The sequence below is a fragment of the Peromyscus eremicus genome, chromosome 11, assembly GCF_949786415.1.
Source record: "Peromyscus eremicus chromosome 11, PerEre_H2_v1, whole genome shotgun sequence".
Taxonomy (NCBI): domain Eukaryota; kingdom Metazoa; phylum Chordata; class Mammalia; order Rodentia; family Cricetidae; genus Peromyscus; species Peromyscus eremicus.
In genome coordinates, this window is record NC_081427.1 from 29,590,610 (window position 1) to 29,615,802 (window position 25,193).

A 25,193-nucleotide genomic window follows, 5' to 3' on the forward strand; every position below is an offset into this window, starting at 1 on the left:
GGGGTGCACCTCATCTCTCAACTTCCCTCAGCTGTCCACATACCTGATCCAGCTTCCCTCTCATCTGCCTCTCTGCTTCTGCTCCCTCAGTGGCTAGTGTGCTCTAGGACATTTATTCTGGCTTTTCTTAAAAAAAAAAAAAGTCATGAACGAACCCTGGATATTAATAACCTGTCCTTAGCAAATGCAAATATCTTGAGAAGACAATCCCACTCAGAGGATTTTGGGAAGAAGCCTTGTCAAGGTTGAGGTTGGTTTTACAATTAGCAAGAAGGGGGAACTTGAGGGAAGGGAACTGAGGATGGGAGTGTATGTTGCCAGTGGCCACTCAGGTCATATCAGGACTTTCGTGTCTCCAGGCACTTCCACCTCTGTGAGCATCTTCTCCATTAAAAAAAAACAACAGAAAACCTATTTTCCTGTCCTGTCATAGATACTAATTTAGTATGTGTTGGATTCATAATCATATGTATTTATTATTATGTCAAGAATAAAATAGACTTTAAAATATGTCCATAAGTCAAACCATTTCCTGGATTTCCAAAAAGACTGTGTTCCCTTGGCCTTGTGTCAGCTGTTCCTAATGGCAGTCTAGCCTGAGCCTACCTTCCTACACACTGTGACTTGAATGCCCACGACTCTTCTGTCACTTTGGGTCACACCACCTCTACTGCCTGAAATGTCTGTCACCCAATCCAGCCCAGCCTACACTCTGTCTCACTCTTTGTCATGTCCTGTCCACACCCATGGTCCAGTTACAATGTCACTTTCTCCTGCCAGATTCAGCAAACTAAACTACAGGATATCTAATTCAACATGAATTTAGGTAAATCATAACCCATGTTTTTAGTATGAGTATGTTTTACATATGACACATCCCAGATATTGGAGCTTGTAATAGGAAATTATGTGTGTTTATCTGAATTTAACTTTAGCAGGATAGCCTGTCTGTATTTTATCTGATGACCCTATTCTGTAATATTTTTCTTTCTGCCCTTCCTCTTACCTGTTGCTCCTGTCAAGGCACTTTCTACATACTTTTGTCACCAGCTACCTCCTGGGGAGTGTCGCTGGCTGCCCCCACACTCCCCGGTTTCCAGTCCCATCTCCATTACCATCACCTGCTGTGGCCTGGCAATGTGGCAGGGGATGAGTAGTTGTGTGTGACTAAATGTGTGTTTTCCCTTATTTCCCCAACTCTGTTTATTCTCAGGGATGACTTGGCAGCATTTGGTTTTAATTTCATTCAGGATGTCGTGTGGCTAAGGCTGAAGATGAGTTAACTATTGCATGGGGTTACAGTAGCAACCCCGCTAACGTGTCTCAACAAGACACTCAGGATTCGACATGTCATCACCCGGTGGAAAAAAGCCAGAGGCCTCTAGCTGAGACCTGAGTCCCTCTCTGCCGTTTGCAAGGGTGGATTATATGGTGGTGGTGGCAGTGTCTCGGGTTGCCTCTTCTCGGGGATTCTGTGTCCAGGGTAAGTTGGTTGTAGCTCAAACAGAAGTCTGTGTGGGAGATACTCCTTTTGGTTTTGAGTCTCAGAAAGTGATGCTACCATGCCCTGCAAGAGTGGATCCATTCTTTTAAAAGTGATCTTGAACCTGCTTCACTTGGTACTCACCCAGGATTCCTTGCTTAACACAGAAGGAAACCCTCCTCAGATGTCATGACTGCAAGCCACATGAACTTGAAGAGCCTGGTGCCCATGAGAGCAGCTCCTGTCAGAGGACACACACCTGTGAGAGACCCAGCTGCCAGACAGGCAGCATGAGCCTGGGAAGACTGTCACTATGGATGGAGAAAGTTCCCTTTTCTATTTTTAAGGATTTCCCAACTTTCAACACACTCACTCTTCTTGGTTGAATGAAATTTCCAAAGTTGGCCACTGGTTGTTTTGTTTTTCTTGGTGAGCCAGAAACCACAATGCCCAAATATACCAAATATAGAGGGTGTGTGTGTGTGTGTGTGTGTGTGTGTGTGTGTGTGTGTGTGTGTGTATGTGTGTGTGTGGTCTGCTCCTTTCATTCAGTCCAGGATGATCACATGTCCTCTCTAGTCTATTCCCACCAAACTACAGTAAACTACAGCTATCTGCACAGTTCTAGCAATTCTGCTACATTACCATGTAGAATCAGGGACTGTCTAGGCTCTTGCTTGCCTCAGGGTCTTGCTTAAGTTGCTGTTTCTGCTGAGATGCTTCTTATTGGTTGACACGACTTCTTATATTTAGTCCCAAGGTCACCTCTAAGTAGGCTCTCCTGTTATTTTTAATCACAGTATACTGCTTGCATTCTTTGTAATATCCATCATACCGGCCACTACAACACTACAATGTCGAAGACCATGTCTTCCTCCAAACAATCTCAGTTCTCCAAGGCCAAGGACTTATTTATTTATTTACCTATTTATTCCTTGCCACTTTCGGGTCTCCAGGGCTCTGAACGGTGCCTGGAACAATGTAGGCACACCATAAATATTTGTTGAATGAATACATGAAGAACAACTTTCCCTGCACCTGAGTAGTGATTGGTTATGAGGACTTGCTGAGTATGGTCATTGACCAACTACGGCACTGTATGGTGGTGAAGGGCACAGCTCTCCATCAATATCTGATGCATGCCTGGCCCTGCCAGAATTCACTGGTACTTGAGGAAATAAATACAACAGCACAGAAAGCAATAAAAATGAGCTTTTATTTGTAAAAAGTTACAAAATGATATTGTACAAAAATAAAGTCTGTAGAGAACTTTGGTTGTATAACACAAACGACCGAGACAGATCAGGGAGATCAGAACTTCCAAAGAAGCGTGCTCCTTACTGTGTCAGATGGTGATGACAACATTAAAGAGAAAAAAAAAAATCACAAACTTTACCCTTCTGTGGACTTGGTGGGGCAGCTTGCTCCCATTAGAACCTGCTTGCGGTATGTAGACAATGCTGAGCAGGGGACTTCCCCCGAGAGCTGGTGGCTGGGTCTGGACCTGGGAACATCAGCTACCCCATCTGCCAGGATTCTCTGGATTGAACAGGGGATCCTGAACTACATACGAATCGTGCCAGGCAGCTGAGGGCATCGCCATTTTGAGCAGGAGAGGGTGAGAGAGTGGCCCTTGCCTCCATTTCCTAGTCCTGCAGAAGGCGTGGAACCATACATAACTTGGGTCTTTAGGGCCATGGAAGTTGGGGGGGGAGGGGGATGTCCAGCAACTTTTACCTCTTGGTTACTTTGAAGTTTTGACATGATTATTTGAGAAAGGCCAATTGGTCCTACTTTGGGGGATAGCAGCCACGAAGGAAGTGATAAATTAATTTCTGCATAAAAATTCCATTTATGAACTGTGTAACAAGCTCTAACATAGGACTCAAGGCATGACTTGTATGCCAGCCGCTAGATGGGTACACTGTGGGGACAGTTAGAGGTGCCATTTCCACTATCTACTTCCTCTCCCCTCTACACCATGAAGATGGGCCTCATATGTCCTGTGGCCAGTTAGACGCCACAATCTTCCCTGCCAGTCTTTCTTCTATAACCCATTGGATTAGAAGGGATCCCAAATGTTGAACCCAAGTGACAACTGAGCCCCAGCCAGGGACAAGGCCGATGGCTTCTCCCGGCAAGATTCCCCATGTGCTCCTGCCTGTGTGCCTCCAAGGGAGGAGGTAGGCACGTGGGCAAGAACGGAGGTAGAGGTGCCACCAGGCAGGGATAAATCTTGGCTACCTGGCAGGTCCTTCATTTCACCTTTGGGTGACAGTAAGTCCAGGACTACCAAGGGGAATTCAGCCTTCTGTATATATGGTTATGATGTCACACATATGGACGGGAAGTAGAGCTTGACAGAAGAGACAGTAGAGCTGGGGGGGGGGCATCTCTGCTCAGTGGGTGGAGCAAGGATGGGATGAAGCCCGGTGGCATCAGCACTGGGACTGCCAGTGAGGGGGCAGGGCGAGATGCTCCTTTAACAAATAAAAAGCAGCAGGGGCTGGGGTGTAGCTCCATGGGTGGAGTCACCTAGCACTGATGAGGCCCTGAATTCCATCCCTCATGGAGCTATGGTGTGGTGTCTGAGATTCCAACACCACAGGAAGTCAGAGGATCAGAAAGCCAAGCTCACCCTTGACCAAGGAGTAAGTTCAAGGTCAACCTAGGCCACAGGAGACCCTGTCCGCAAAAAGAGGGGGAAATCTGGGGCAGTTAGTGAAGGATTGTCTTATAAAGGTAAAGTAAGTGATTTTTGCCTAGCGAAAACCCTTTTAATACTTTGAAGAGCATGGACCCTTGTTCCCAATTAGTATTTCCTTTTGTCACTTTTTTTTTTTTTGTATTTTGTGAGCACATATACTTTGGCACCTTTGAAAAGAGACTTTAATAAATAAGGGAAGAAGAGAGAAATTCATTAGTGAATGGTAATAAATAACAATAACTTAAATCTCAATAAATATCTTCTCTATATCTCTGTATTTGAAACAGATGCATTGCATCGAGTAGCTTCTCTGGTCACTGGTGACCACGCATAAACAGAGCTGTGTATGCAACGTCAGTCCCTGTAAACCGACAAGCCCCGAGGTCTCCCTGGCTGGGGGCAGCCGGGGGGCCTTCCGCACTAGCTCTCCTAGGAGAATGCTGCCGATAACCACAACTTGCTTCCTGTGTCCGAGGACATCAAGGAAATGCCTTCTGGTTTGTTTTTAAGCAAGAGGACAGCCTTTTGGGTCCCTAGCTAACTTCTCCCTTACTCCATACACTGTGTTCAAAACCAACCACCAAGCATCCCTCCCGCCCCCCGACGCTGGATGTAGTAAGCCTCAGGCCTCAGTTTTCAAAGGGTATGATCTCTCTGCGCCTCTGCTTCCGTCCCCCTTCCCCTCTCCTTTCCAGGGTGTGAATCCGTTGAGTGACAGGAAAATACAGCTTTCTTATTTTCATCAGTAAAACGTAGTGACAAGAGGTGACACCAGAATCATCACATTTCCCCCCCCGGGTGTCTTCAGACACGTGATAACGAACCACAGGAGATACGCTGGCTGGCTTGGTTCTTCGCATGCATCCGCGACTCGGACCGCGATCGGTGACCATGGCCTGTATCAGATAAACGCTGGCAACAGCTAAGCAGGGACACCAGCCCTGAGCTTCTGGTGACGTCACCTGCCATCCTGGAGTGCTCAGACGGCTGTTCTCACTCCTATCCAGTTTTCTGTAGCTGGGCCTTCTTCTACCAGGCTCCCACGATGGATGCCTTCTTCCGCCTCTTCCTCCTCTCCCTCTTCTTCCTTCTCCGCCTCCGCCTCCTTGGTCCTCATCTTCCGTTCTGGGCAAACATTTCCTGGGAACCTTGGTCCCTTTCCGTGCACTTGTAGCAGGAATGCAATACACAGCAGTCTCTGGAGCCGGAGTCAGATGCAGCCACACCGTTTAGCGGAATGCTTTCTTAGAATATGGTAAACCAGGTTATCGTCTAAGAACGACAGGTCGTCGTCGAACGCGACCGGCCGGCAACAGGCCTGGCCTACTTTGTCACTCACTAGTCTTCTACTTCGAGACAGGTTTTTTATTATTTTGTCATACGTTGTCTCGGCCGCATCACAGGAGCCGCTGCAATACCGGAAGATCAGTTCCTCCTTGGTTTCGTAGCCTAAACCTAAGTCGGTGACATTTAAGTGTATTGCAGTTAAGACACACCCCCGATTTTTGCCCCTCTGGCCTCTGCGGCCCTTCCCTCTGGAATTCTCTGGGCTGGCAGCTGCGGCCTGCCGGTTCCGCTCCCTTCGAGGAAGCGCTGCCACTTGCTTATCTGGTGACCTCTTCAGTCTTTTAATGGTGGCTTGAATAAAATCCATGACGTCATCAAACTGGTCAGGATAATCTCCAGGCATATTGGCTGTTCGACAAAACAGAAAACGTCCCATGAGACAACAGTGATCATTTCAGGCAGTCTTCTCAGTCAAAGCGTCACTGGAACTAGCTAGAATTGTACCCACAGCAAAACGACCACCCACCTATGCTAAGCGTTCACAGTGCCCCCCTAGAAGCAAAGGCTAATATGCACCCTCTAACACTCTGCAAACTGTTCGTGTTAAAAGAGAAGAGTCATGTAGTGAGGACACAGTTCCTTGCAGGAAACAAGTCTTTAAGGGTTAGTTGTTCAGGTGAGTGACATCTGCCAGGTGACTGTGACCAGGGTGACATCTAAGGTCCTGTTTTATAGCCTTGAATATAGCTCTCACTCACTGAAACACTGTCAAACGCTCCCTGAAATGCAGCTTCTGGGCCTCGAACCCAGACTCCTTGGTGCCCTGGTTTGGGGAGGAATGGAGGCACTTGACATTGTATGAAGCTGCTGCAGAATTCTGGTGTATGTGAGTATCAGAGAACACTGAGAAACTAGGTGTCAGAGGCTGAGGAAATGTGGCATCTTCTGGCTTTGCTACTTTGCTGTACGTTTACCTTGACTCTACCTGACTGAGTAGGACCAGATTCAAAGAGAACAAACAAAGATCTCTAAAATTCAGCTCCATTTTTAAACCCATCCCCACAAACCTAGAGAAACAGAAAGGTGGATTATATTTATATTTCACTGACAAAAAAATAGCAAATGGCGTGTCTCTGACAGCAACAACAACCAGAATGATTTCAACATAAAGGAAAGGCTGCTGGGGACAGAGGCAGCCTTGGGTCCAGGGGGGAAGCCAGGTGATGCTGCAGCTGCCACAGCGCTCCACTGTGTGGTTACAAACGGGACAAGAGATGTGAGCTCCAGGGAGACCCCACGGAGGGAAGACGAGAGCACACCAGGATTCTCAAGACCTCTGGGGAAGACATGGATTTACAATCATCTGAGATTCTGAGTATTTCAGCATTTTGCGTTGGGTGACTAAGGGGAAAACAGCCATTGGAAGGATTTAATACACACCAAGAAGAGGGAAAACCTAACCCTCACCCCTTTTAAATCAGATATTAAGCTTTTATGGTCATCTTGCCCCATTTCAGACTTTGGGTTATATGTGGCTTAGAAAAACTATACTTCAATAGAGCTGTTGGAGTCAGTGAGTTTTGTATTTTGGCAAGCTCAGGAAGATTACACTGTGTCTATTCCACCTCAAATTACTCTATCACAAGCATAAGTTATCTAACTGTTAAAACTCGGCAAGAATCCTGCTGTGTAAAATGAAATCTAGTTAATGTGACTTGACTGTGTGTGTGTGTGTGTGTGTGTGTGTGTGTATGGGTGTATGTGTGAGGTGCTAGGTAAGTGCCTAGCTCAGCTACTAGGTTTTACACACACATACACACACACACACACACACACACACACACACACACACACACACAGTATGATACATGATAAAGAAAAGACTGGGAATTATAAACAAGAGTTTGTTGTTTGTTATGTGAAAATTAGCATTGGATTGCTTGAGTGCTCTAAGTGACAAACTGCTTCAGTACTGACTTAAGGCCCTTTTTCTCTTGCCTAAAACAACTAACTCTGTCTCTGACCTGTGTCCCTTATCCACCTCCACCTCTCTTTTTGGGGCGTGTGTGTATATAAGTGTACATGTTTGTGTACACATGTGTGCAAGCATGGGTGTGTATGTGGAGTCCAGAGGTCAACATGACCTGGCCTCTGCCGTGCCCAGCCTTGGTGATCTCTAACCGAATCTACTTCTCTTAGTCTCCCTTCCCGACATGTTACTGGCATTTTGGGGTGGGTCATTCCTTGCTTTAGGGAACTGTCTCGTACACAAGACGTCAAACTGAGTCCCTTGCCTCTATCCAGGCCATGCCAGTAGTACTACCTGTGATGGCTAATCTGGGTTGTCACCTGGACACACTTGGGGAAAAGGGACCTCAACTAGAAGAATTGCCTCCATCAGACTGGCCTGTGGGCATATCTGCGGAGCCTTCCATTCTCCATCCTTGTCTTCCCTTGTCTTCCCTTGCTTTCCCTTGCCTTGCCTTGCTTTCCCTTGCCTTCCCTTGCCTTCCCTTCCCTTGCCTTCCTTTCCCTTCCCTTCCCTTCCCTTCCCTTCCCTTCCCTTCCCTTCCTTTCTTTGTTAATTGATGTGGGAAGGCCCATCCTGTGGGCAGAGCTATCCCTAGACAGGTGGGCCTGAGCTACATAAGAAAAGAAGTTGAAGACGAGCCTGAAAGCAAGCCGGGCAGTAGAGTTCCGGCATGGTCTCCGCTTCGGTTTCTGCCTCCAGTTCCTACTTTGCCTTCCCTCAGTGATGGACTATAACCTACAAGATGAAGTACATCCTTTCACCCCCAGGATGCTTTCGCTCACGGCATTTATCACAGCAACAGAAGAGCACACTGTAACACCACTCTCTGTCTCAATAACAAAACAATGAAAACGTCTCTAGACTTAGCCAAATGTCCTCAGGGGCTAAATCACCCAGATTAAGAAATACGGCTTAAACACAGGCCTCGGTGGGGCTGCCTCTGCCTGGACCACTGCTCTTTACAGTACCAGATAGCTCTCTCACATCTCCTTCAGTATACACTTGATCATGACTGACTGACCTCTGTTGAAAACGCAACTCCTCCAGAGTCTCTAACCCCTCCGCCTTGTTCTTCCACCCTATGTAATCCCCTACATGCTAACGTGGTCTAACTTGGTCTGGTTTGTTCTCTGTGCTCTAGAAGAGAACGGCAACACAAAGATGCAGACGCTGTATGTGTTCCTGTTGTTTGAGACAGGCTCTTGCCTTGTAGTCTAGGCTGGCCCACATTTGCTTTGTGACCATTTTGACCTCAGACTTGAGATCCACGGAGGCAGGAACTGATGGATGACAACCACATGCTTGGGATAGAATTCTGAATCAGGAATGCGGTCACTTGTAGAGGGGAAAAGAAAATTAACTTTTTAAGATGATACCACGGCTTCTATTGAAAACTCCATCTTCATAAAGTGAAAGGTTCTAAAATAAGCCAAATCTCAGGGGGTGGGGGTCGGAGGAAGCCTTGAGCAGTACTGGTACTTCAGGCTCCCTCCTACTCCCCAGCTTAGTCCAATGGCCTCTCAGGCTTGCCTTCCTTAAGGGAATGACCGGACACATTTCCAGGGCTGGACCGGAAGAGTGTGCCTGGTTCCCATCTCTCCAGAAACACTTTCTCAGGGCACTTCCTTTAGGGAGTTTTCTTAAAAAGACAACAGATTCTTAAATGATTCTGCTTTAGTATGGAAAACTACTTATTTTAAAAGTGATCTGAGCGTGCTTTTTGTTATTTCTTTCACAAATAGTGAAATTAGTGAGGAGAAAGTAAGTGAAAGTATGTCTGTGTTTAATTACAAAAACTATATTTTTCTTATATTTGTAAAAAAAAATGCTTGTACAGAAACCCAAACTTTTAAAATAAAAAATGATTAATTAAAATACAATGGTGCTTTTAATTTTTTAAAAAGGGTTTTGTTTAACAAAGGACTCACACCATGAGGTCTCTGACTCTATTTAAAATTTCCTAAGTGATCATTAACTTAGGAACCCGGGAAGATGGAAGTTAAGACTGATTACTAATCAGCTGAAGATTAATCAAAATATGAGGACAAAATTCAAAAATTCAACAGACGATAACAACAAAACGTTGGAGTTACAAAAAGTCAAGTTCTCTGGTTTCAGAAACTCACGAACTTACACGTGACACAATTTCATATTACCAGAGTCCCGTGATGATCTGAACCAATACTCCAGGGACATAATCTGGCTCTAACACCTTCAACCTTCTTAAGAAAAATGTCCGCATTTCCAGACCTTGTGGTCACACAGCTTAGTCATAGGCTGTGTTCAGCAGATGCAACATGGGATGCTGAGTTAGGTTGGCATCTGGGACAAATACTGAATAAAAATTATTAATAGTTCCAAATCTAGCATGGGACAAATATTGTAATATTTGAGACACGGTTATACATCATTATGAGACAGTGTAGTGCTTTTCTCGTACTTTAAATTCCTTTTGGCCCTTCCACAGAACCAAGTTAACAAGCTTCTGGTTCATCATGAAGTCATACTGTAAGAACTTGCTTCAAACCCATACATGTACGACACTGAGAATGAACGCCAATGTAACCGATGGACTTGGGTGATTGTAGCAAATACCATTCAAGTGAGAGGTGTTGATACCGAGAGTGGAGGATGCGTGGAGGCAGAAGGTGTGTGGGAAATCTCTGAAACCTCCTTTTAGTTTTGCGATTATCTTACTTAAAAGTACAAACAAACAAACAAACAACAACAACAAAAAAAAGTGAGCCAGGCATGGTGGCGCATGCTTTTAATCCCAGCACCCTGGAAGCAGAGGCAGGTGGATTTCTGTGAGTTTGAGGTCAGTCAGCTTGGTGGTTTACATAGTGAGTTTCAGGCCAGCCTGAGATACATAGTGAAACCCTGTCTCAAACAACAACAATAACAACAACAAAAGGCTTTTCTGTCCCTGGGACACACTGGTTCAATGCGCTGAACCGAAGGTTTAGCTTAGGATCCCTCTTTTTGATGGGAATCTCTCTTCTGCACGGATGCTAAGGTGGAATGTCATTTAAACACCAAGCCCAGCCTTTACCTGACTTTACTGAGCTGGAGGGTAATTTTTTTCTTTCATATTCTTAAAAACATGAACATACAGATGTTGATATGAAAAGCTTTACATATGTAAATTGTGGGCTTAAGAATTAATAATCAAAAATGAGGATAAAACATCCTATTTTTCAAACCACGAGACTATTCAACTCCTAATTCCAGGCCTTTTGGTGTCACTGAGTTTCACTTGAAGGGACAGTGTCACTTTATCATTTTAGTTTAGGGGATATGAGTAGCCAAACAATTCTGTAGAAGGGTGCTGGGCAAACCTCACCAGCCTGTTCTTAAGAATTCTACAGAAACTTCTAGCCTTGTCCAGGTAAGTAACATCCTATGTGGAATTCAGAGGTTCACAGTTGCTTTAACCTTCTAGGACTTCACTGAGCTGAAGGGAGCTGAAGGGGGTTGGGGTTTAGATTATCTCCTACACTATGACCTAATGGCACAGCATGCTCTCACCCTATGAAAAGTTACAGAACATGAGCTCTACAAACATCCCTACTAGCGTTAATGTTACCCTAAAATACTTGCAAACCACAAAAGAAGACCACACGTTTAACAACCAAAAGGCAAAATAAAATAAAAGTAATGCAAATAAATAAAACAATGAAAGCAGGTAGGCCAAACTCTTGCTCATTTCCCAGATACAGTTTGGGAACGATGTCTGACTGAAGGCTAACGTTCTGAGATATCAAAATTCTCAGTTGCTTGAAGTCATCCTTCAGAGTGTAACCAAATATTTTGGCATTGTTCTGTTTCAAATATTTTAACTCTGATGTGTCCTTTGTATAAACAGTGTTATTTAAACAAATGAAACCTGTACCAGGGCATAACTCTGGGAACAAACTGTTCACTGCAAAGGCTGTATCTCCCTCGATTTGGGGGGAAAAATGGTAATGTCACTAATAACTTAATAACTAAGGACTGGGATAGTCACTATTTTGTAAAGCCAACTGAATTTTTATAGGAACAATGGTGAGGGTTCCTTTTAACAGCTAAGCTAAAAAAATCACAAAATTCAAAGTGTTATCTTGGCTACAATGGCTAAAATGTCAAATTTTTCTTAAAAGCTCTAGGTGGGCCATATGTTAACGCCAAGGCCACTTGTGTTGGTTCATGCTGGCCAGACCAACATCTCAGCTAGCCACTAACCTATCTCCTGCCTGTGTCCAAGAGGGAGGTAACCCAAGGTTGTTTATAAAGCGTGACGATGTGAGTCCCTCCCACCTTGGGAAGTGGACTCAGAGGACGGTGGAGGGTTTCTGCAGCTATGAATGTTCCAGAAAGGGGGAGGGGCTGACCCTAGCACCATAGTGTCCCTATGAAAGAGATTTTCCAGGCCAACCTGAGTCCTGCCAAGTCTCTATGGAAGGCACAGGTGCTGATCATGTGGGAGGGAGGGTCTGACTCTCCACAGCCCTGTGAAGCCTCCAGCACGAGCTCTGGAACAGTAGAGACAAAAGTGCTGAGCTCCCAGAGGGAGCCATGGCCTAGCTGGCCATACAGTTAATAAATATGCTGGAAATCGGTGCCTGGAGGGTCTTGCCTGGGCAGTGCCCACTTCTGAGATGGTGCTAGGCTTAAAGGTGAGGTGCTATGGAATGCCGCACTGGGGCTCCTGAGATACTGGGTGGTTAGTTGTGGCAGGCAAAGCCTGCCTGGAGAGGCTAGCCATAGGCTGGGGACATGAAAATCCCCTGGGGAAAGGGTTTTCAATCTGAAGTTCCTGCTTTCACTGCAGGCAAAGGACACATCGCCATGTAGCCTAAGTGTCTGAGACATAGAAATTGTCTCTTGTAGATATGCATAAGCATATACTTATGCTTATCACTAAGGTCCAAATGCTGGTATATCTTCCTTTATCCAAGGACCAAACACACACGAATGCTTGTTTCTATGAAGACATTAGCCTAGGATCAGTATAATTTCTCAAGAATGACTAATGTTGTTTCGTAGGACCAGTTATTTGTACCTTTCAGAAAGGTGCAAACACAATCTTCTTTCACTCACTTTGAAAAGTTATTACAAGCATGGAGCTGTTATTACATTAAAAAGTCTCCATATTATAATCTTTTCTTAAGTGAGGTCTTGAATAATCGCTTCCTTGAAGCATTTCACAGAGTGTCAAGGTGGAGTGGTTGCTTAGCCTCACCGCGTGAAGGTCAGACCTGACAATAATACTGCCAGCCTGCGTGGAACTGAACACCTCCACACATCTCCTTACAGACTGGGAAGGCTGTGGGCAGCCATGTTTGCTCATGACCATGTACTTAATGAGTAGAAATTTGGCTGGTTTGGTTTCCAAGATCAGTGTGGGTCTTGTGCTGCATGCTGCCTTTTTATTTCTAAGTAAAAATGCTACTGCTCTGTAGCCTTTTTAAGCCTGGGAAATTAATGCAGAAACAAGGGCAAGATATGAAGACACCAGCTATGGGACAGTTCAGTATGAACTCAAGTACATTGAGTAGATCTCAAAGTGAGGCTACCATGGACCACAGAACCAAGAGTCTCCGAGAAGGAAAAGCCATGCCTTTTGGGGGCACCTCTCTCCCGTCTTGTTCTTGTATATCACTCTGAAGCAGGTCTGCCAATTTCCCAGTCACAACCGGAACACCAGCAGCCAGCAGTGGGGACGGATTCAGACAGAGAGGCCCCAGCTCCGGAAGCTTCTCATACTTAGCCTGGCACCCGTGACCAAGCTCTTGCTGCAGAGTTGGAGAAGACGGAGCCTCAGATTCCAGGCCTGGGTCAGTCCCTGACTAGCGTGTGACCTTGGACTAGTGGCTTTAGCCATCCTGAGGTCAACTTGCTGTCCTTTGGGGCTCCCTAGCTCTGAAGCCCTGAGATGTGGCCAGTCTAAGCTCTGGCCTGAACGTGCCAGCAGATACTGACTTCCAGATACCTATGTGGGGGACAGCATCCAGCTCAGTTACCACTATTAGCCTCTACCCCTTTACACTGTGAAGTCCCACAGGAGGTATTCTGGGATCTAGAAGGCCTCTTCACTTTACCTTCTAGCTCAGCTGAACCTGCCTGTGAAATTTAAAATAATCATTGCCAATCTTCTTAAGCCAAGTCGTGTCCCATTCCTTACTGAAAAGAGCCAGAAAGACATATAGAAAGGACCCTGTATTTATACCAGTCAATGCCCTGGTTCTAGGCATTTTCAAACCTCAGTTTCTACCTGTAGAGGTAGAACGGGCCCCATGGGCCTCTGAGAGAATGTACTGTAACAACCTGTTCTAATTAGCCAGCCCCTGCCACTCAAAAGTCAGGTATAACTTTCTTAAAGATCACAACTTTCCCTGTTGGTTTTTGCTGTATCAAATCTGTTTGAGTCGTTTCCAGCTCACTGTCTCAATGTTACCATCACTCATGGCAACTGCCACAAAATGAACGGGGCTTGGGGGCGCTCCATAGCTTGTCCTAGACCTGGAAGGTCAACCTCTGAAATGTGTGTCAAGAGTGTAGAAAAATTTTCAGTGCCCCGAAGAGTTCAGCATAGCTTTATCATTGTGCACTGATTAAAAGTCATGATTTTGTCTCATACCTGAACTGAAAACAAAACAAAACAAAACGAAAAACAAAAAAAAACAAACCAGATATCACTAAGGTCCAAATGCTGGTATATCTTCCTTTATCCAAGGACCATCTTGTTCTCTTATTTTAAGTTCAGAACAGACTAGCGGATAAGAAGCGACACTTGGTTAAATCAGAAGGGGCTGGGTAGCATCTATTTTTCTGAGGCAATTCACAAGGCCATTCTGACCCTTTCCAGAGTGACCATGCTCTTTTCTCATGACCACCAGTGACACTGGTTTATTTAAAGACAGTGTTTTGTTGCTGTTCTTTTAAAGCATTCCTGGATTCCCTCAAGGCAGAAGAAAAAGACCAATCATAATGTACAGCACTTCAGAATATAGAAAAAGAGCACAGGGTATATTTTAAAAGACACTTGGCCAACCTATATGCCATTTTATTCAGTATCTGCATCTACTTTGAGTAGCATAGCAATACATATTTTGAACTGTTAGCCTACAACACAACTAAGAAAACTTAATAATAATAACTACACATGAGTACAAATAATAAAAAACCCACTTGGGGAACACTATATTAATTTCATTATTCATATTCCAGTTGCTCTGGTTTCTATGTATGTGGTCCATACTTTTATTATAGCTGTGATAATGATTTTCCAGGATACAGCATGGTTCCCTGTGGGGGAATGACCATTCTGCTGCTTTTAAGTCAGGAAAATACCCACCAGGATGCCCATTTGTTAGCTAATCCATGAACACCTGGTGAGATCTAAAAGCTCTCTACAGCTAGCAATAAATACCCCACGATAATGAGCACACGCCAGGAGCTCTGTAAAAAGAAAAAAAAAAAAAAGAAGAAAAGACTTAAGAGAGGAGGGTGAGAAATTACCCAGTAAAATTAATTGTGCAAAAAAAAAGCCTCTGGGGAAAACAATCCTTTGTGGTGTTAGCAGCAGCAAGTGGCACTGGGGACTGAGGGAGGGCCTTCAGAGGCACCTGGAGGAAAGTCTCTACTTTCTCCTTCCTAGAAGGTACTGATCTGATCCCAAGGAGCCACAGGACCCTAGGGCACATCCTGAGCCCCTGGATCTTCCCGGGGAAGAGGTGAGAAGTGAATAAAAGTAACTTCGAGGGCCTTAGGGACTCAGATGAGAACAAGAGGGATTAAGAGAAGATGGCAGAGAAGTAAAGAAGGCGGGAAAAAATGTTCTTAATCATCTGAACTTCTTTGGTGGATCCCTATAGTTAGTGGTTCTCAACCTGTGGGTTAAGACACCTTTGGAGGTCAAACGACACTTTCATATGGGGTCACCTAAGACCATCCTACCTATCAGATATTTACATTACAATTCACAACAGTAGCAAAATTACAGTTATGAAATAGTAACAAATAATTTTATGGTTAGGGGTCACCACAACATGAAGAACTGTATAAAAGGTCGCAGCATTAAGGAAGTTGAGAACCCACTGCTCTAGTCAGATATGAGGAAGGAGTTTCTATCCTGTTAATATGTTCACAGAAACTTCTAAGAGTTCAGAAAGGCTTCAGAGAACTAGGCACAAGCATCATTTGGAGATAACTATATTTGCAAAACCTCAATGCTGGATCCTTCCCCTCTCTCTCCCCCCTTCCCCCCCCTTCTTCATGCCACCAGATGAGTCACATGTGAGTGTCCTGGGGTCACAGGTTATAGTCTTACGGTTTGGGGACAAATGTGACTATGAGCTCAGGCTGCCCTGACTCAGAGCCTGGTTATGTGGTATCTTTAGGAGCTCTTCTCTCCAAGACGTCCTAAGACAGGAACAGTCAACTCTACCTTTAGGTCAAGATTAACGCAAGCAGAGGTTTGAGCTTGGAGCGAATGGAAAGAATGGTTCTCTGAAGCCAACACGCTTGCGTCTGTGATCACTCTTCATTGATATTTATATCAGAGGCAGGGGAACAAACAGCACTGTGCATCTTCAGACAAAGCGCAGAGGATCCAGGAATGGATCTCATCATAGTTTAGATGCTAGAGCATATTCTACAGAGGACAGACCTCTGTCCAGGCCCTGGCTCGGTGATTTGTGGACAGAGGGAATCATCAGTCCCAGGGGTGTGTGCTGCCTCTTCTGTGTTCCTAGAAATGCCTGACAATGAACCTTCTGAGCAACAACAGACTCAGCAGATGGCCACGAATGGGATTTTTCCTGTCTTCATCGGGAGGCACATGTCCTCTGGGAATATTATGAGAAAGCTTTCTGCTGCACCCGTGGGTAGCTTCCTGGGGTTTTGTCTATTTCTCAGTTTTCACATCTACTATGTCTCTCAGGCCTGTGATGGCCCTGCTGGTGACCACCCTGGCCCTGGCCCTTTTTTTTTTTTTTTAGCCCCTTTGGTTCCTTACTGTGTAAGATGTACCTTGCACCCACTTTTCTAATTTCATTTGAGGATCTGTCTCCTGCACCATTCAAGGACAATTCAGACACGGCCAACTTAGGATCATGTGATGTGAGGTGCTTCTGGTTTAAGATTACAGCACCCAGGAACAGAGTCTCAAAGACATTTACTTGAATCTAATCATATAGAAATAATTAGATAAGGTCAAACTGAGGGGTGGCCAGGGAAAGGATAGGCAAAAGAGCTGCTCCCCAAATGTCAGCATCATTGGTTGCAGGATGGAAGACGAATCAAGGAACCAGGCAATCAAATGTACCGTGTGATTCTGGGCTTAAAAAGTAATACAGAGGACATTATCACCAGGACTGGCGAAGCTGGAATATCTGTTGGATAAATGCCTTAGACTGATGTCAAATGTCCTGACCTCGTAGCTGAATTTTGCTCGTGCAAGACATTGTGTTATTCTTAGAAGACATATGCTAATGTATTTACTGCTGTGGCTTGAAGGGAAAAACAAACGAGGGAAATTTCTCCTAAGAAGACAAAGCTTAGCGAGAGGTGGATGGGTGATCACCATTCCATAGATGCTGCAAAGGGAGGCGTCTGCATGAACAAGCCAAGGGATGCTGAGGCAGGTGCCTCCATGTTTCTTCCTGGCAAGGCACCGCTGGCCAGGCAGGGGTTTTATTTCCTAGTCTATTTATTTAGTCCTCTTATAATTCAGATCCAGAAGTGACATTTCCCTTGTGGGATACATACCAGCTTTGTATATTCGAGTTATGAAGTCAGATCTCTTCTGATCAAAAAGCTAGTTTATCTAGCTTCGTTAGTCTGAGAGTTTTACAGGGATTAAAAGGAAATTGGCAGGCCCAAGTTTTTTGTGTTTTTTTTTTTCAAAAATATCTTAATATAAATATATTTTCCAAATGGTCAACCAATGACATATAACTACTTAAACTCATGATAGAAGAATGTAGATGTCCACCTCAAAGTGCACACGACATAATTTTCAATATTAATCACCTTCCTGCCTGTGCCTACTGAGTATAGCAGTTGGACCATTGGGCCCCCATAAGACCATGGACTGTTAAAGCCACGGCTTTCCAACTCCGCTGTTTTGTTAAAGCCTCACAAATGCGGTCTTTGACTACTCCAAGCTAGCCACAGTACTAGTTGTGTCCCAGTGGTGACCCACACTTTGCTTCTGCGAGTCAACTCCTGTCCCCCAGGGAACTTTTGTGGTCATGTCTTGCCTCCACCTAAAGGTTTCCTGTCACCTGGCAGTGTGGGAGTGATCTAAGAGCAAGTGTGTTTCCCAGAAGGTCTCCTGGAAGTTTGTGCCAGTTTTGTGGGAATCCTTACAGAATCCATGTATTTCTGTCCAATGTGTTCTGATGTGGGTTTTGAGGTAGTCATTAATAGTGTTGCCTTAGACCTCCTCTGGCCAGAGGAAGTCAGAAAAGGGACCAAGAGGAAATGTAATGATCTCTCATCATCAATTGGCTCCATTGTGTGGTTTTGGGGTTATTTGATAGATTTCTGGCTACATGTTTGTATTTTTTATAATATGCTAACCCAGGATCATAGTATATGATGAGAAAGAAAAAAAAAAGACTGACTTTGGGACTAGAAGCCTGCCTGAAGTTTGAAATGTGCCTGCCCTATTTGACTTGTAACCTAGAACAGCTCTCTAGATAGATCTTACTCCTTCACCTATAAAATGGAGATAACCTTGTTCAGTAGAGCTCAAACTAATTTGATTTTAGGATATTAAGTTTTTTGCTCCAAGCCAGGTTACTCATGTGGATAGTCAAAGGGTGCCGGGACACTAACTTTAGTAGTGAGTTTGTATTTACATGCCCTGGAGGGTGAGCAGGTTGATTTGATCATGCTCATGACTCGAAGCTTTTTAAAAATAAGAACACAAAACTACCAGTGAAAAATTTGCCTATGCCGAAAGCCCCACTCATGAGGAGTGGACTAATATTTGCCACACATCCCCTGTGTAGAAGAGGCCACCTGCTATCACCTGCCTCCCATAGAAAATAGGGCAAACTCATTTTTCTAGATCAAGATGGAGCACTCCGTAATCACCCGGGAGACATCTCCCAGTTCCCACCACTCCAGGACCTCCTCCACAATCACCCGGGGAGACATCTCCCAGTTCCCACCACTCCAGGACCTCCTCCACAATCACGCGGGGAGACATCTCCCAGTTCCCACCACTCCAGGACCTCCTCCACAATCACCCGGGGAGACATCTCCCAGTTCCCACCACTCCAGGACCTCTTCCAGCACATGCCCACTGCGCTGCATCCCTTGTATGATCAACTACACCTCTTCTATAGCATGGCTACAAATTCCTCACGCTTCTCTCTAGTCTGTAACATCCCTCTCCTTTTCCTTCCAAATTATCCACATTTCAAACACCTCTTAAATCCCTGTACCTGGACTTTTTGCTGTCCTGCTCTCTAAATCCCAGTGAGTACAATGCTAGAAATTCTTTTTTGTTTTTGTTTTTGTTTTTTTTTCAAGACAGAGATTCTTTGTGCAACAGCCCTGGCTGTCCTGGAACTAGCTCTGTAGACCAGGCTGGCCTCAAACTCACAGAGATCCACCTGCCTCTGCCTCCCGAGTGCTAGGACTAAAGGCGTGCGCCATGTCAGCTGGACTCGTTGCTAGAGATTCTTGTCAGCGTGACTTCAGCCAAAGGATAGATATGTATCTATCTGTCTTGCGGATGACCTGTCCACTCACCTTTCCACCTGCCTACCTGTCTACTTCTAATTTACAACTAGATTTATTTTTGCTTTTTGGATGCTGCCCATACCTGGCATATGAGGGGTATTTAATGTGAAATGGCTTCTGATGGAGCTCAAATGATTAATTATACTATTATAAGTATTTTCATTAAGTGAAGCCCACAAGTACTGGGTTTAAAAAAAAAGTCACACATACAGTAGGAAAGGAAAATACCAGAAACTTTTCACTTTCGTGTCAGCGAACATGGGCACTTCTGAGCACAATGCTTAGGTGGATGGCCAGTGCAATGTCCTATGGCTGATCAATTATCAGTGAGCCTTGAAAGCATTTCTCTGAACAGCATTATTAGGGCCTGAGAAAGAAGATGCTAGGGATCTCAAATAAGAGATGAGTGTACCCTAAAAGAGTCTTCCTCACAGATTTTAATTTCAAGAGCCCCTTTCCAAGTGACAGATCCCCTTTCCTGCTGATATAGTGACTTGCCTTTCCTATTGGTTCCTCTATACAGGCTGAAGCAATGAGTGGGGAGTACTTACTGAGAGTTCCACATCTCAAAATATTGGATTTGGAAGTTTAACATCATCTGCTGTACAGTGCTGGCCTGACTCCATTCAAGTCTTAAATTTTAAATTCAGTGTCTATCCTAATGGTTTCTCTACATACAGGTAGCCTCCAATTCATACTTTCTTGTCTCTTACGCCAGGTATTATGGGATATGGTACCCAGGGCAGGGACCCATACTTAATAACCTTGTGAGTTACAGTTCAGTTTCACCATGGTTAAAATGGGGGGTACTATGGGTTATTGTCTGAGAACCTGATAGCTTGATCTAAAAGAATATTTTCATGGAAAATTTCATGTCCCGTGACCAAACTGGAGGGCTGTAATCCCATTGTAGTATAATAAATTAGGAATTACCTGACAGTATGATTAAAAAATTAAAACAATCAGTTTTAGTTCTTGGTTGAAGACCATCCAACCCCTATAGAGTTTCTCCCTTCCATACAAAATATAGTTTGGTGGTTTGGGCAAACACTGGCCCTGGCATCCCCAGACCTGTCTGCTGCCACCATGGATATCTGGCACTTTAGATTTTGCCTTTTAGCTCTCAGGACCACCAAGTTTTCCTTTTAGCCTCAGAATGCTGCAGCATCTGTATATGCCGCTAGCCTCAGAATGCTGCAGCACCTGTATATGCCGCTAGCCTCAGAATGCTGCAGCACCTGTATATGCCGCTAGCCTCAGAATGCTGCAGCACCTGTATATGCCGCTAGCCTCAGAATGCTGCAGCACCTGTATATGCCGCTAGCCTCAGAATGCTGCAACATCTGTATATGCCGCTAGCCTCAGAATGCTGAAGCACCTGTATAGGCCGCACTGCAGACCCTCCCCTATACTATCTCCAATTTTCCTTTGTAGAAAACAATGGCAGGAGGAGGAACACATGGACAAGGGGGAGGGAGGCTAGAGACAAAGTCTTGGATGCCTCCTCGGAAGGCAAACTGCAAGCAAGTTTCTGCGGGAGTTTAAAATGGTCACGGCCCGTTTATTTCATAGCCGGCCTCGAGACAAGCAAGTCAGTTATTAATTCTATTTGCTTAGCTTATCCCATGTAGGAATAGAATTTGGGGTGTTTAATTTGCACTGGACCCGTGGAACAGATGCAGTCTCAAGAGTGAACGTGTGGAGTGGATGGAGCCAGTTCCAGTGCCCTGATGTAGAAGTGGCACAGCGACCGTTAAGGTGACTGAAGCTCTTTTGCTTAATCACTAAATCCCAAGCACCCAAAGGAAACCATAGGGGCCAAAATTTATAGCACTTTTTATTTTCCAATGAAATGAAATGACTTAATGTTTTTCTACACCAGACTTATCCAGTTGCTCCGTGTACAGTGCAGGATATAAATGTCAGCACTGTGGCAGGGGTGTGCTGACACTAGCTGAATATTTAAGGTCTGCACACTGTCATTATTTTGCCTTCCCTGCCCTGACAGCTTGCTACCGAACTGAACATACCTGGAAAGAAGTCAGTTGGCTTAGAACACAGCTCAGTTTCTCTTGGGGTAATTTCTCTGTCTAGGCTCTACTGGGTCTTTCCATAGACAAAGCAGAATTGGTTGTGTTCTGCTGTCTTGAACAAAATCAGTAGTCAGAATCTTGTCCGCAGATGATTAAGTATCACTTGAGAAAGAGAAAGCAATTCCCTGTCATATCATCATGGGCTCCATGCAGCCAATGGAATTCAATGCTATTTCCCTTGTATGGTGGCTGATTAACCTACAGAAGCTGTAGGTTTTCCTAGGGTGTTTTCAACCTATGGCGGCACAACTTTGAATGGACACTGGTTCCACCTAGAAAACATCTAAAAAGTTCACACACCCACGCTACACATCAAACCAATTACATCACAATCTGGCATGAAGTCTCAGTGGACATCAGCATTCCTAGAGGACATCAGTCTCTTTATATGAGTCTCTTCTCAAAGGATGATAGGAGCATGGACACCAAGAAGCAGACCTGGTCGCTACTGGCATGTGGGAGAAAAAAAGGCTTCCCTTTTGTGGACAGTTGTAAACTATTCATTGAGTTCTAAAGCCATTAACTTGTAAGACTTAATGGAATGTTCAACTTAGCAAGCCCAGGTAGACAGTTTACCTATATAGCAATTAAACTTCCAAGAATTAATCAGCTTGTAATCAGTCATTGTTCTCTCCTCTGACATTTGAATTAAAGAACTATTATTATCCGCCACTGTGTTCCTGTCCCTCTGGCCCGCTCTATAGGAATGGATGAATGAAGCCAATAGCGAAGATCTACTGGAGAAATGTTTGTACGATCACCCTAAACTTGTGATGGATGTGAAACTCTTTAAAGATGAGTTTACTCAGTTAATTGATGGAAAGTCTCGGGACATCAAGGGGTCAACTACGTTCCCTTTTTAACCCTAAATCACTCTAGAAATCCTTATAAAATTTTGCTTTTGTGGAACTTGTGCACATTACATTTCATGCTTGTTTCCTAGTCCAAGACTAGGATGATTTCAGTCCTGGGGCTGATGTGGGCAGTACAGTTCAAGTGCGAAACGTCAATGTCAACAATTTTAAGGGGGGTGGGGGTTGGTGGGGGGTAGGAATGAGTATTTTGAGGGTATATCTATTTTTCTGTTGCTACCTTTGTTGCCTAGATATTTTCCCACCCATTTCTGTCACTTGTTATGTATCGACCTCACTTTACCCAGATGGACTTCTGAGGAACTCAGGGTAGGTTGTACCAAACCATCACTGTAATTGCTTGCTTCTAGAACATGTTATAGCTTTTGAGCAGTGAACCGCAGACTTGTTTTTAAAGTAAGAGTACCCTGTTTTTTTGTTAGTTTTTTTTCCCTTTGAGCTAGCATTCTAGGGTGTGTTCGGAACGCGTCTCCTTTTCAGCTTAACTTGTACTAGCCACCCTCCAGTCTTTCTAACCACAGCACTCTTCAGAACAGATTTGACACTAGGCAGATGCTGCTAGCCCTGGAAATGGAGACTCCTCTGTGTTTTCTCTCTGGCTGGGTTTTCACAAAACCCCTTGCATGCGCAGATGGGGGAGAAAGTGCAAGAGGTTTTGGAGGTAAGCACAGTAAAATAGCTTTCAAGAAAGACCCCTGGGCGTGTTCCTAGAGGGGCAGGGGAGAAAAGGGGCGGGCAATGTGTATGTGTGCTCTGGTAGTGTTTGGTTGTGAGGGTGGTGGTGGTGGGATATTTGTTGATGGAAATGATAAAGGGACACTATTCATATCCTCTGCACTAGACAAGGGATCCCCTGTCACTCACAAGCAAGGCACCTGGGGACCCTTGGGCTGCAGCGGGCAAAGGAGGATTCTTAAGGGCCTCAGAGCCCTTCCCACTCAGCCCGAGAGTGGGGAGGCTCACAGCCTTCGAGGCTGGCCCCGGGTGGCTGCGTGCATGCGGCGGTGGGGGTGCCCTGGGGTCCGGCCGATGATGGCCCAGGGGGGGAGGGAACGGTTCTTACAGTCACTGGTCAGCGCAGCGAAGGGCGCGCGGCGGTGGCCAAGGGAGCGGTCTTCGGTGGGCGCCTCGGGAAGCCTCTTACCGGCGGGCAGCGGGAAGGCGGACGCGGTGTGGAGCAACACCAGGCAGACAGCCACGACATCCCATAACTTCATCTTAGAATCCCGTCCAGCGGCGGCACCTGCGCGGGCGGGCGGCGGGGAAGAGAACCGCACCATGCAAGTTAGGCTCCGACGCCTAGGACCCGGACGCTGGCTGCACAGCCGCCTCCCTGCCGCTCCCCAGCCCTGCTCCCGAGCACCCCGTCTTCGCCCAGGTCTCCGGCTCAAAGCTCCTTCATCCCAGTGCTCGCCAGGTGCAGCCCACATTCCCGACACGGCCTCTGCTGACCTCTTCCCAGCCCTCCAGTCCCCAGGTCCCAGATTTTGGACGTCAACTTATACTGCAACCACTAACCGGCTGCTTCTACTGGCGCACGACACTCCATACCCTCGGGGGCGAACAGGGTAGCCCCTATCCGGCTGCCTTTGCCAGGCCCTGGACAGAAACCTTCCCTCCCCACCTAGCCGCTTCCATAGTTGGGCCCTGGGAGCCGGCTTTCCACCCAAGCAAGCAACAAGGACTAAAATCAAGCTGATCACTCTGTCTCAAGCTGGGTCTTCCTTCCGACTAGGTAGGATGCAGGCTCGGTGGGAACACTCGCCCTGCCTGCGGCCCACCCTTCCAACATCCCAGCTAAGTAAGAATTTTGTCACCCAGAGCAAAAGTTAATGTGGAATTGCAGACTTTGGCCTTCATGAAAGTGTCTGGGTTAAGTTACCTAACTTCGGAAGCATCGACTTGGCTTAAAACGCTAGTTCCACTTCTCAAGATCATTAACATTAACATGAAAAAGTTCAGTAAATGCCCAATAAATGTTTGACCGTTGCTAGTAGGCAGGGATTGCACATATCTCGAATTTTTTAAAATCTTTCGTGGTATACCCTAAAATGCTCTTGATTTAATTTTTTGCAGCTTTGTGAAATTTTGGCTCTAATCCCCTCCCTCGCAGCAGAGATGGTGGCCTTTTGCGCCTCTAGCTACACCAGGACCATCGTCAGGATCCTGAACACTGTAGGAGGCCTGGGGCACCAGAAAGACTATGAGAAGGCATGGGGGGTGAGGGCCACGTCTTTCCAGAGAGTCCTTTGGACTCTTAGGCCTCATGTCCCTGAAAAGGAGGGTCATACAGTCTGGGGTGAGCGAGGTAAAAAAGCTTTGTGAACTTGTAGAGAAGTCCTATCCAAGAGATGGGAGGACTGAATCACCTAGGGGTATGGTGTTAATCCCGCCTTTAGGAGCCCCAGTGTTCCAGGGTCGGGAGACCACTGCCTGGAGAGCATTCTCAAATCGGAAGATCCATGCATTTAATAAAACAGCCTTGACATTTTCCAAACAAACCAAAAGATCCTCTCCGCACCTTTCCTATTAGTCTTCAGGCACTTGCCCTCCCTCCTTTCCGGGGTACATCCCTCCCGCCCCTCACAATCTCCACCCAGAATTCCAATCTAGGCTCCTTGATAAGGCCACCAGAAAAGCGTTTAATTCGGCCACCACCTCCCACCGCTGCGGAGACGAATTCATTTTCCATCCCTTGGGCGTCTGTTGTCTCCGCAGCTGTTGGACTCGGAGATTGGGAAGCGACAGAACCACACAGCGCCCAGGTTCCGGCTGCGCGGGCTGGCTTATACACCCCAGAGGAGGGAAAAAGACGCCTCTGGGTCCCTCCCGGCGCGCAGGCCCAGGAAAACTCCTAGGCAGTGCAGAGGCGCTTGCTTCGCGAGCTGGGAGCGGGGGAAGGCGAGGCCTCCCGCCTCCTCCCGGGTGCCAGCTCTGCCAGCTCCCGGGTGCGTGCGAAATGGCTGGCGATCCCGAGCAG

General features: G+C 45.8%; 1 protein-coding gene and 1 long non-coding RNA gene across 2 annotated transcripts in view; one reads left to right on the plus strand and one right to left on the minus strand.

Annotated features, from left to right (window-relative positions):
• Window positions 1–1,887, plus strand: part of LOC131921690 (uncharacterized) — a 17,415-nt gene extending 15,528 nt beyond the window's left edge. Inside the window, exon 2 of the long non-coding RNA XR_009382067.1 lies at window positions 1,651–1,887. This is a non-coding gene — a long non-coding RNA (uncharacterized LOC131921690). The remainder of the gene's footprint in view (window positions 1–1,650) is intronic.
• A 2,145-nt stretch (window positions 1,888–4,032) lies between these two features.
• Window positions 4,033–23,456, minus strand: Gdnf (glial cell derived neurotrophic factor). Its single transcript, XM_059276417.1, has 2 exons — window positions 23,277–23,456; window positions 4,033–5,885 (listed from the first exon to the last, which is right to left on the minus strand). Exons 1-2 carry the CDS (start codon window positions 23,428–23,430, stop codon window positions 5,401–5,403), a joined length of 639 nt encoding a protein of 212 aa, XP_059132400.1. The 5' UTR covers window positions 23,431–23,456; the 3' UTR covers window positions 4,033–5,400.
• Window positions 23,457–25,193: the final 1,737 nt, after the last annotated feature.